At 48.6% G+C, this 12,728-nt stretch overlaps 1 protein-coding gene across 4 annotated transcripts in view; it reads right to left on the minus strand.

Moving 5' to 3' along the window:
* Nucleotides 1-1,642: 1,642 nt before the first annotated feature.
* The window catches only part of LOC144125677 (nidogen-2-like), a 34,900-nt gene continuing 23,814 nt past the window's right edge, over nt 1,643-12,728 (minus strand). For 3 of the 4 annotated variants that reach the window (XM_077659270.1, XM_077659268.1, XM_077659269.1), the window contains exons 6-9: nt 9,334-9,516; nt 7,964-8,129; nt 4,378-4,469; nt 1,643-2,626 (exon numbers count right to left, since the gene is read on the minus strand). In XM_077659270.1, coding sequence (XP_077515396.1) covers nt 2,367-2,626; nt 4,378-4,469; nt 7,964-8,129; nt 9,334-9,516 — 701 coding nt within the window. In that variant the 3' untranslated portion in view covers nt 1,643-2,366. The remainder of the gene's footprint in view (nt 2,627-4,377; nt 4,470-7,963; nt 8,130-9,333; nt 9,517-12,728) is intronic. The other variant, XM_077659271.1, reaches the window with a different exon arrangement.

Raw genomic sequence — 12,728 nt, forward strand, 5'->3', positions numbered from 1 at the left:
GCCGATGGGCCTCTGAAGAAGACGCAGGACCCACCACCTGCCTGAGGTGTTCCACACCGGCTGCAGAGCTGGATGATCGCCACCTGCTGTGGACTTGTGCGGGGAGAAGTGCTTCAAGGACGTGAATTTTACATGAAGTGGGACTAACGACGAAAAGGAAGGAGGATTTCTACAAATGGCTGACCGGCAACGATAAGAGCAGCAGCCTTCTCCGGTTCCTGCATGAAAACACCTTATATGATTTAGTATACAGCGAATCCAAATTACGCCTTTATGGCAGGTGTGCGAAACAAAAAACGCAACTTCCGGGGTGGCAGAGAGTAGGGTGGTCGGATGAGAGTGTGAAGTTTTCGGGAATATATGGTGGCCACAGCTGGTGCAGGACAGGGTTAATTAGATGTCGGTGGGCAGGAAGGCCTTTGTCTTGCAGAGGGGCGTTACAGGGCTGATGCGGATGATGGCGACGGGGCAGGAGAAAAGGCAGTGGCTATGATTGTGGTGGTTTAAACGGAGGTTTAAAAAAAGCAGCAGAAGACTCCACCTTGATTTTTGCGGGCTTGGTGGATTTGTGGGTTGATGGCTTTCCACCCTGCTCAGTCTGGATTTCTTTCTACTGACTTGGTGCTTCATTGGAATGGTTGAGTTCCTTAGCGGGCACCGAAACGTCGGTTTGCGGCAGTCGTCGGTGTCGCAGGGCGGCCTGCTGCGTCTGGTAATTAGTGTGACGTGCAAGCAGAGGGGCTGCAGCTTGAATGTCCCAGGAACGGGTTCATGGGATACACAGGGTGTTCAGAGCATTGCCTCCCAGCGCGACTGCCACTTCGCCTATCAAAAGCAAATCCTCGAGGAGTGCTTAGAGGTGTAGGTAACATTTAATAGAAATTCAATCTGCAACTGTGTTGCACTAACAATCCTCAACGCATCGTCGAAGCTCGGTGAAAGTCTTGTGGGGTTTTAACTGGTGAGATATCTACGCTTTCCCCCATTTAATCGCGGCTGACACAGTTCAAAACCACCAGGACCCCACCCCGTGATGACGCGCGCTACCGAGCGCACGCCGACCCTTGCTCTGTGAGAACAAAGGAACGACACTTTAGCTTACACTAACAGGCATTTATTGCTACAGCAACAATAACGCCAGCTAGCAACAAAATACGGTAAGGTATCGAGGTCGTCCGATTCGCCAGCAAGGTTACACGCGAATGTTCGCCCGCACTAGGGCAAGGGGAAACTCCCGAAGCCGGACGGGACGAGATGCGGGAGAAAGTTGTCCCCGCCACTTCCTCGCCCCCGCTGGCGAAGAGCGGAGCGCGCGCCGAACAGTCCGAAACAACGTTCCCCGGCCGAAGAGCGTCTCCTCTCTCCCGCGCGCGCAGTACTCGCGTCATCTGTGGCGCTCGTGTCGCTAGCTGGGATAACGGCGCCCTCCCTTGTTAAGTAACTAACTATAGGATCGTCACGGAGCGCGCCCCTCAAGGCGAGGCTGCTGCAGGGTGTATCGCGGGAAAGCAAACGGAGGGGACGGCAGGACGCGTCCCGACAGTCTTTACGTAAAATCCAGGTGAAAATGTTGTAGCAAGAGAATATAGCGCAGAGTAGACAGGACACAAGAAGAAACGAACACGAGCTCTAACTTCAAACAAATTTTATTTCACACGTTACATAATCATACGCCAAAGACAGGTCATCACTTGTGCTAACAGTAACGGTGCCTCAGAAACGAGAGTACTTTTCACATAAAAAAGAAAGAGGGAGTGCTTACACGTCTCTCCCGAAGCGTTTCTCCTTTCAGCTTCAATTATTAATCGTGTGGTCATGTCGCTACTTTTTGCTAGCACAGCAGTTTTTTCAAAAATTGGTTTGCACGTTTTAGATTCGTATGAACGAATGTGGTCAACAAGTGATCTCTTTCCCGTTCTTGACATCGTGTGCGTGTTCCATCAATCGCTGATTGAGGCATCTCCCCGTCTGGCCGATGTAATGGCCTCCGCATGATAACGGTATTTTATATACGACACCTTCAATGCATGTCACATATGGCTTCTGATGAGTCGTGCATCCACGTGTTCTGTTGTTGCTGTTTTTTCCAATCTAGCACAATGAGGCAATTGTTTCTTTGGTGCCGAAAACACGACAGTTGCGTAAGTTTATTTCGTTCACTGCTGCGATTGGTGAGCGGTTTTAACACAGGTCCCGATGTTACTGTGCCTAGAATATAGTGTAATTCTAGACACTATACCGATGGGCCGTTGCAGAGAGAGCACGGCTTTTGTAATGATATCGCATTCGGTATTTGGCTCAAGAGAACTGCCACACAGCCAGCATCTATGCATGGCCAGCGCGAAGCCTCACGTAGCCGCGCGCGGTCATATGGAGGCTTCGATTTCCTCTCGGTTGTACTGGTCGTACTCGGGCCTGTAACAGGGCAGGCGGCTCCGCTCCCACGTCATCACGTCCGGCGAATCCTGGTAGCCGTTCCTGTCCACGCAGCGGCACGTCCAGGACGTCGGGCACTGCATCGGCACGTAGTCGCCGTCGGGACCGCAGCGCTGGCTCCCCCAGTCGGCCACCAGCATGCTGGGCGCAGGGAAGGCTTCGCGCAGTAGTTCCTGGTCGCGGAGGCAGTCTGCAGGGACGAAAAACAGGAGAGAGATTCTGTGGGATACTGCACATATTGCAGGAAAACAAGACCTGGGTAGGCGTTTAACGCTTGATGCTGTGATCGACTTAACTGGTAGCCATGTTTGAGACGAAGCGTAGCGGGAACGTCGTTTTTCTGTTCCGCTTATCGCTACCTATTCCGACTGGCATCATGGTGCCTTGGATGAAAAAAACTTTATTTACGACAAATTTAAAGTGTTCTTGACCCTTACGGGTCACTGGGCGCTGAGGTCGATCCTTGGTCCGGGATGCCGCACTTGACAGCTGCCATCGTGGCTCGGCGTACGAGAAATCGTTGGACTTTCTCGTCCTGGCTGGCCAGCAAGTGCTCCCACTGCGTTGCACTCGGGTGGCTATTCGAGGCCTGCCTTAGGGCAGGTCCATGTGACATGCTCTATAGTGTAGGTTTACTTTGGCACCACGGACATTCGTCTACATATTGTGTAGGGAAAATCTTTTGTAGTTAGTGCAGGTGCGGGTAGGCACCGGTTTGTAGTCTGCGCCAGTCTACCGTCTCCTGTTTGGATAGCCTTTTGTGTGGGGTTTTGTCTGCTCGGTTGACATACCCTCAAGCTTACTCGTCTGCTGCCACGTTGCTCCTCATCTCCTCATGTCCCGGAACCCATACTATATTATGCTTAGTGTTTATGTGTCTTCTCGTCGTGTGTAGAATATGATTGGCGATGCTGTCAATCCTGCCTCTTGTGCATTTCTGCGTGCTTGTTTAGAGCCCGTCACTGTACTGAGGTTTTGTCCTGTTGCGTTGCCGTGCGATATTGCCAGAGCAATGGCGGCCTCTTTAGCTGCCTCTATACTTGGGATGTTTACCGTGGTGCCTTGGGCTCCATGATGACGCCCGTGGCGTCACGTGAGGATTTAATAAGATCACGCCGCTGTCATTTTCGTTGCACTGCTACCGATTGGATAGGCTTGCTGATCATACCTTCAGGTCGGAGCAGATATCGATAAGCGGATCAGAAAAACCCAACAAGTTTCCGCCTTGCTGCTGGTATTATTTATGTGTACATATGTTTGGGCCGCTGTCGTCCTCTTCTGTCTCAACGAAAGGAATTGTACCGTGAAGGAAAAGCACGGAGCATTCGAGCCTAACGGTAACGGTATAGTGAGTTATATATAGTTGCCAGCGATAACTGGGAGGCAGTGATTTTTTTTTACTACTACCCTCCGAGAGATGGTGGCAGGCGACTCAGTTAATTGGGTTGATTGGTGTATGAGCAATTAATTGTCTATCATGCGATGAAAACCAGCTTATGTGACGTGCGATCATGCTAGGAAGTTCGCTGGATGGGCGTTTGGAGATCATTGAAAGATGCCTTATCATGCAGTGAACTTAGCCTGCCGCATGTTCACTGTGCACATGTGAAGTGCGCCAGTAAATATCACCTCAGTGTCATTCTCGTTGCGCTGGTAATTGTTGCATAGGTTTGCTGATTCGTGACTAAAGCGCGCGCTATCTTTGGGAGAAGGAGCACTGTAACAGAATATCGCACGGCTAATTGTGCGTGTATCGATTCACATTTTTTTTCTCACAGTATTTTGCATTCTGGCTTCCGGCAGTGTCAGAACACTTACTGCACATGTTGGAGGTATGACCGCTTTCCGCTCCGAATGGCAAAGGAAATGCGTATCTGCCCGTGGTGGATCTTCTGTATTTATTGCTTGCGCTTAGACTCTAGTTTCAAGTACTGTACTTACTGCAAGTCATATTCTTCGCTGCCTCCGAGCATCGGAGCACAGAGTAACGTTGCTTGTCGTAGGGCTGTCCATTGGATCGGACGCAGTAGCACCTGCATGAAGTATAGTAGTTTTAAAAGGCGTCATACATCACGATTAACTGAGGACAAACAAACTTGAAGGGACACTTAAGCTCCGCCTTAACGGTATGACGCGATAGCTAATGGTTTAATTGATGCCCATATATATGTTGAACTGGTCATTCTCTCCTTAACATTCATAGATCACACTCCAGGCGCAGTGGTGCAGCGCTTAGGCATTGCGCCACTGCCCTGCGATGGAAGGAGCTGCCACAGATGGGGCTTGTGTGACCCAGATTGCTCTTGCCGAGCAACCTCCAGCGACCAGTCATTTTTTAACTGCCACCTAGCCACCACGGTGCGCCATTTGCTCACAATCCGGAGGGCAGGTTGGGATGATGCCACAAGGTTACGTGACCTGCCTCGTATAGATTGCTTCTATATGCCGATTTTTCGTGGATTTTTCGGTCACGGTCAACAACGCCGACGACACCGATGGCGACGTCGGATTTGTGCGACACGAGCCCCTCAACAGTCTCGTGTTAAGGGAGTTTCCTCAGCCACTCGTGTCGCCGACGGAAGTGCTGCTGCTGTCGTTGGAATATGCACTGCGCGTGTTTGCACTGTCGGTCGTACTACACCTGTCTTGTTCACTGTTCTCGACCACTGCCCCCACGATGTGATCATATATAGGCATTGACTTTTTCTTTTTATTTTATTTGGAATACTGCCAACCACGAAAGGGTCATTACAGGGGTGGGCTGAAAAATGAAGACAAGAACAGAAAACAAATACACATGAGGAAACAGGAGATATACACTGGGCTACCAGTCGAGCATTTCGCGGTACATGGGAGAGGCCAGCTGTGCACATGCGCCGTTACCCTGGCAACCGAAGAGGAGCAACGTGCGGCGTGCACTTCGCCGCGGCCGCGTGCCCGCTCCACCGCCAAAACCGAGTGTGACATCATGCGGATGAGCAATGGTGCGCATGCGCCGATACCATGGTAACCAGAGACTCCACAGCTGCTCCGTGTTCTTCGTCGCCGCCTCGCTGCACGCCACTCTATCACCCGAACCCCGCGTCGCATGTGCAGGATTGCGTATAAAAGGCGAAGGTGTAGTGGACGTCTGTATCACAACGTTTGACATGCATGCAGAGCCGCTGCTAACGTCCAGCCGCTGCTAAACGGAGGTATAGGCAAGGGAAGATTAACACTTTCGATCCTGAGGTTGTCGCCTGGCAGTTGGCTTGAACCAAGTAAGAGCGCTGTGTGTACATGAAACAAGGTATCACCGCTTTCAAACATCTCCCTTCGATCGCGGTGAATAATGGTGAAGCCTGCTGTGTTCGGCTTCTGGAAAGCGGCATTATCATTCAAGGAGTCCACGTGGCACCAGGAGCATCTGTAAAGCAGATGGTTGACGTGGTTGCCACGTCTATACCAGCCTGCGGCACGGTTTCACAGTTGTGTGTGACTTTGGGTGATTTCAACAGAAAACAGGACTCTCTTAGTCAGTGTATGAAAGAAAAGTTTGACTTCAATTTAGCTTCGGACGCTCACGTCCAGACTACACAATGGGTAACTACTATATAGCTTGTATACTATAAAGCGGCTCTACCAAATCGAAATACTGTATCGACAAAATTGAGACCGCTGCATGCTAGTTCGCTGATCATCGGGTAGTTTTCCTCTGTGTCAAGCAAAATGAATAAAAGATGTGTATACCCAATGTCTCTCATTACTAAACATACAGTGACCACAACAAGCTCAGCCAGGGAAACGTACCTCTCGCTACGTATATCCTGGCATAGCCGAGCTAAGCCATTTTCAGCGTGTTCGCCAGGTGGAATTAGTAGATGGAGCGCTGCATCGGGTGCTTCTCCGCTCCAAGTTGGCGACAAGTAACAGCGCAGCGCTACGGTGGGCGAAAGCGCGACGTATGGGAGGAACAAATAGTCCACATGTGCTCTCAACTTATGGGCCGATAAAGCATACCCGATTGCTAAAGCAAGAAGAGACGTGATGCACGACGCGAATCAGTTATCTCACACAACGAGCCTTGTAATGTGCTTCCTATTTTCACCGAGCCGCTTCACTCCGGAGACGTTGGAAATTAACGAACACTACAGCTGCTTTGAATAAGGCAAATGCGATCCGGGAGCTCCACGAGCGCATGCATAGACGTTTTCCTCGAGCTCCAAACGAAATGTACACTCACTCCGCTAAGCTATAAAATTTTGCTTGTTATTTTAGAATTTATTCATGCGTGCGCATTCTGCTTGATCGGAGTGGCTTTTGGCGTAGAATTTGCTGTGTTCGCCAGATTCTGATCGACCTACAATGTGAAAATTCAATTAATTCGGGAAATAACACTGCGCGACGTTGTCGATATCCTAGCGTCGTTGACCGGCCTTGAAACGACACATTGTCGAAATTCCCGAAAATGAAAACAGAAAAAACCATAGTGAATGCTACTACCCGAGCCCGGTGCTTCTTCAAGCGCGGCACGGTGTGAACGCTGAAGGCGACTGGCGGCAGCTTTTTCTCTTTTTTTTTGCGGGAAGTGATGCTCGGGACGTTACCCGAGTGATAAGCATCTGAAAATGGCCCCCTGCGTTCAACTTACGATCCCAAGCACAGGGAATATCGCTCCTAAACTTGTGCTGAGAGCACGACAGAATGAGAACGAGTTGCAGGCGTTACTTCATTTTTGCACTGTTCACCACGCGACCGAACAGCAACGATGCGAAGTCAGAGACACGAACCAACTTAGTAGATTTGAGTGCAGAAACGCAATATAATAACCCAAGGGGTGAAACGAGCTCGGCATAATAATTCACGAGCCCGGCGATATTCATTAGCCGCGAAGCCGATCCGTCGCCGAACTTGTCCTTCTCCTCGGCCCCTGCCCGTCGCTTTCGCGCCTATCTGACTGCAATAAACTTGTGGAAACTTGTGCCGCTTCCTTTCTTCTGCATTGCGGCTCAACCAACCGCACCACAATTTGTCGGCAGTTGTGCCCAAAAACACGCAAGCGTGGCGCACCTAATGCGGAAGGTGCCGCTTTTTGCCTGCACAACGAAAGTCACTGCTGACGCCTGCGCCGCCGCATCTCTTTGACGACACGGCCTGACGTTTGTCTATAAGAAAGAACTGCCTTTTCAGCGAGCACAATAAATTTTTCCAATGTTGGCTGCGCGGTAATACAAAGTTGCAACGCGTTCCATTCGCGTACGGACTGCGGAAAATCAGAATACCAGAACGAGTTATTATTGCAAGAAAATTCCTGTATCAGTACATAGTACATTGACATCAGCTAAATTTGGCAATATGTTAATGTTATTAGCAAGCTGTAGTAGATTGGGTTCCACAACAAGGAAGCGCAAAACCAAACAATGTTCTCGCAAAAATGCGCACTGACATCAGTTATACATCCTGAAAAAGTTTGAGCGTGGTTTCAGCGAAGTTACCAAGCTTTTGGCGCGGTGTACTTTAAAATGCGTTGGTCTCGCTTGAATCTTACCTGTCGTCCGCGCACTGTCGGGGCGCGTACGTTCCGTCAGGGTCGCAGCTGGGCACTTGGCGTATGAAAGGGGGCTCACCGCCCTCTTCGGCTTCCTTCCTGAGCAGGGCCGCAACCCTGAGACGCTCCGCCATGCACTCGCCAATGAGGGGCCGACCTTTCTCGTCTGCGACGCCGAGTAGGAGCAGGCCGGTTTGCATGGTGTCGCAGGCTGCCACTTTCCAAGATTTCAGTGCAGTGGTTTCAATTTTTGGAAGCCAAAGGTTTTGGAATCATTTTGCACTGCACTTCGACGCTTATGTATTGGCATCATCGCAACCAATATGGACGTGGTCAGTTTCTTGTCGGCGAAACAAGGCCAATTAACCTTTTCTGGTGTCTCGTTTGCTGGCGCCAGTATAAGGGATGGTGCGGGATAAGAGGAACCAAGGGACCACTGCTCGTTATTGTGTTCGACGCTCTTGCAAGGATAAACTCTGGTGGAGTTCTCTAATCCAGGCGTATTAAGCCTACACTCGTCAAATTCTTGTCTATTCGGACCAGTCATGCAATACGAAAAGGAACACTTAGTTGCACCCGACACCTGACCTACCTCTACTTCTGCATCGAACTTGAATAACTGCTATTAGCAACACGAATTAATGGCATCGTTTCATCTTCAGTGCTCTCTTGGGCATCTTGTCCCAATTGCGTTTGCGAAACATATTGGCGGTATTGGACTATGCAAAGCTACTGAGACGCAATAACAAAAAATCATGCGCGCCGCACTCATGAGGAGTAAGCGTTGAATGGGTGTTTTGTATTGCTCGTACATCGCGATTACTACCGCTTGACAAAAAAACGTAAAACGAGCAACGCAGCAACTAACGTGGTGCCTGCAGTCTGAAGGGTTTCGCCATGCAGTTGCCAACGTGTCAGAAACCATCTAATCCGTTTTCTTACAAGGCAGCAGACTGTTTCGTGTGATGTGTCGTGTGGACGCCAACTGCAAAAACACGTCGCCGACAACCACACAGACCCACAAAAGATACATACATATCTTTGCAACAAGCTGGGGCTTTGACATTAGAGCGCTAAAGAAAGCGGCTGTTTTATGGTTTACAAGGATTATGTCATTGCTTTTCGAGAGATATATCTAAAGCCAGATACTTTTGCCTAAATTGCGGCACTGATATGCGTATACATTCGAGGACAGACTGTAGAAGTAAAGAAAATGAAAAATTTCTTCTCCAATTAATCTCTGTCCACTTTCTTATGTACCCCATCTTTGATGCCTTAGTCGGCGATCGGGTGGCATTGATTTTGAACGTAATTAGCGCTGGCTACTAAGGGGCTGAAGCACATGTATTGCGAACTTCGCGACAACTCACAGCACTTGAGATGCTGCAGGGGCGCCCCTCGTGGCACGGGCCTTCCATCGAGGCTGCCGTCCTGGCGCAGGCAGTAGCAGTGCGAGTCCGAGCACTGCAGCGGCTCGAAGCTCCCCTGCGCCGTGCAGCGCAGACGCTGCTCAGGCCGAGCCCAGCTGCTCTCCGCAGACAGCCTGGAGCAGTCTGCGCCGTGTCGCTGTTAGAATCCGGTAGTTAACCGCGAAGATGCGGTTCGCGGCCAGTGAAGAAAGCCAACTGACAAACCTTGAAAGTGAGCGCCGCACTAATATGTATGGTGCAGGTGAAGGACCTGTGATGATTTGAATAATCGCGTCTGGAACGAGAACTCGTCTTTTCCCCCTCGCACTCATGTGCGCATGTGGACGCACAACATGCATGAAAAACATGTGCGTCCTACAACAATGCTGTTAATGGTTCTAGGTGTCTAACAATAATTCTAGCATTTAAGCTAACTTGTTTAAGGGAATCCCACAACCCTTACAAATTTTTTAGTCAGTCTATAGACTGTCCATAGACTTCTGTCTGTAAAGTCTATGACTCTCTATGGACCTCCTGCATGTTTGTAAACAAACGAGGTGGCGCTGCAGTCGCTAGCGAGCTCGTGGTAGGCAAAAGGTCGGGGAGTGGCGTCGCGGATAGGTGTTGAGCGCGGGTTTTCAAGGCTTGTAGGCGCCTTTCCCGTTTACTGCGAATCATAGCAATGGTCGATGCTTCCAACTTAGTAATTTGTTGAAGTACACGAGCTCGCGTTGGCCACGTGCGGCCTATAAAGAGAAATAGTTTGCCACTGTATTGTATATATGGTTAGTAGTAAACATGTAGAAAGCGTTCCTGCCGTTTATGCGCTAGGCATTGAATAAAACAAGTTTTGACACTCTGCACTAGCCGGAATGATTTTACTTCGGGACAATAGTGAGGGGAAGTGCTGGCCTTGTTTCGTCGGAGCAGACATGCGCTCATCGTCTGCTGACATACGTACGTGTCGCGCTGTGCGAAAAGTGGGGACAGCGTCGTGTCCCTCATCTCCTGTCTCGCTTAGCGCTGTTTTTAGCCGCATGACCACGCACCAGCCAGGCCGACTTGTCCTCTTATTAAGCTGGTCAATTTAGTGAAAATTTTTTATTTCTAGAATTATTTTCTTTCCTAGCCCTGAAGTCTAGTTTAGTGACGGAAAATTATAGCAAATTATTGAGTACAAATTTATAAATTACGCTTTTTAGAAGTGTGGTCGTCAAAAATTGTGAGGTAATTTCTTTGATTTCAGTGCTGCATTTCTTTGACCAAAGCGAAAGCGAAGATGCCATAAACGAGGGATTAAACTTTAGGGTTTGTTTTGTGACCTCTCACATTTTCTGCGACTGGATCACTCACCTTCGTAATTCGCATGAAAATCAAATGATTCCATTTGTCGCAAACTATTCCTGAGACGTTGAGGAGCGTAATAAATCTCTCGATTTTTCCCTACACGTGCAGTACTGTGTTAGTTATTTCTTGTAAGAAACGTTTTCATGTAACTATGCATGCATAAGTACTGATCATATAGAAAAAGAACTAATCGCGTGATCGTAATGAACAGGGCTTTATGTACATGCTGGCATAAAAAAACTGCGCACTATCTACTCAATTATTTGAGACCTTGGGGGGACTTGACGACGGTGTTAATTATAATTACCCAGAACTGCACCAGGTATCGCTATAAATAAAAGAAGTTACTGAAACTAGCGTAGGAATTTCATATTTGCCCCAAGTTTAGTTACATATCGCATGCATGAATAACGAAAACACTTTTCATTGCCGCGTCCCCTCTCAATCTCGCCACGTGTCTGTCAGTAGCACGCCTGCGGCTGCTTCTTTCCAAACAAGCTTCGCGATCATGTACTACCTCATGAAACATGACACACACATGATGCAATGAAAAAGCATATGGCGTTTAGCACACTTAAGGTACGCTATTCTAAGCACACCAACGCGACCGCGCAAGTTTGACAGAACTTACCAGACTTCTTTCTACTCGAATGAAATAATTACGTCGTCATATCAAGAAACAGTTTCAAGTAAATATTAAATGTCATAAAACGCGCCATTAAAACATGGTGTGCTATTAACAAAAAAACGTATTCCTTGAGGGCGAGTGAACCTGTCGGCGCCCCGTGCACTCCGGCTCAAGGTGATAAGTACGTGTGCAGCTGCATATGTCTTTTTTTTCCTTGAACAATTATCAGCCTTCTATCCTGAAGTTCAAGTGAATGAACGCAGTAACTTGCATGCTATTAAGTGCATTGAGTGGCAGTTCCTATCGGCTCCCAGACTTCGCGCTTTACTACCGTGGCCCAATGCCTGTTAGCCAGTTTCCGAATGCGGAATTTATGTGCGAGAAACCTATCGAGGCTAATTTAATATTTTTTATGCTACTACGCGGATCCAGCAGTGATGCAGCTGGTCAATACATGCTGCTTCTGCAGGGTACAGGCTTGAAGCAGCCGCCGGTAGCTGCGGCAGCTGCGGTAGGCACGGGCAAGCGGAACCTGTTTTGCCTACCATGCGAAAGTCGCTGCTAACATCAGCGCCACCGCATCTTCGTGACGTCGCGGGGTGAAGGAGGTCCATAGACAAACCGTAGAGAACAGTCTGTAGGCAATACAAATCATATAGACAGTCTATAGACAATCTATAAATATATAACCATACTCCTTTATTAGACTTTTGTCTATAGACAGTCTATAGACTATGAATAGACAAAAAAGTAGCATCAACAGGAAGCCAATAGAGTCTATAAGAAATCTACAGACTCTCTATAGACCATTTTTATAAGGGAAGGGAGAGTGAAATTTGCAATAAGCTCTACTTTGTAGCGGTATGGCTGAGTTTGATGTGGACTCACTGCAAATCTTAATATTACTTATTATTATTACTACCCTTATTACAAATGTGCACCACCTTACGGGATTCCCATAAATATGTTGCTTTAACGCGTTCCCTCATTGAGTTGATCAGTTGGGTTTAGCTCTGCCATCTGCTAGCCGTCCTGGTTGGCTTAGTTGGTTTAGCGACTGCCCTGACGGGTGGTGGTCCCGGGCTCGGTCCCCGGAACGGAACGAATTTTTCTTCAATCACGAGGTTTGTGAAAGCTGTATATCTTTCCTTTGCAGACGTATGTCCGCGCTTGGGTGGATGCTAGTGGTTCATTACTCCCTTATTATGATTAATGTTAGCTGCACTGAGGCTATTTAGCCGCCCCCCCCCCTCAATTCTCCTCCCGCAGGATGAAACATCTTCGAATGCGTTATTAATATACATACTTTATTGTTCAGTGTTGCTATCTGTTCTAAGTAATTTTCTCGAGGGAAGCGCGGACGCATGTAGCTTTATAAGCT

Source organism: Amblyomma americanum, chromosome 3 (genome assembly GCF_052857255.1).
Source record: "Amblyomma americanum isolate KBUSLIRL-KWMA chromosome 3, ASM5285725v1, whole genome shotgun sequence".
Lineage (NCBI taxonomy): Eukaryota > Metazoa > Arthropoda > Arachnida > Ixodida > Ixodidae > Amblyomma > Amblyomma americanum.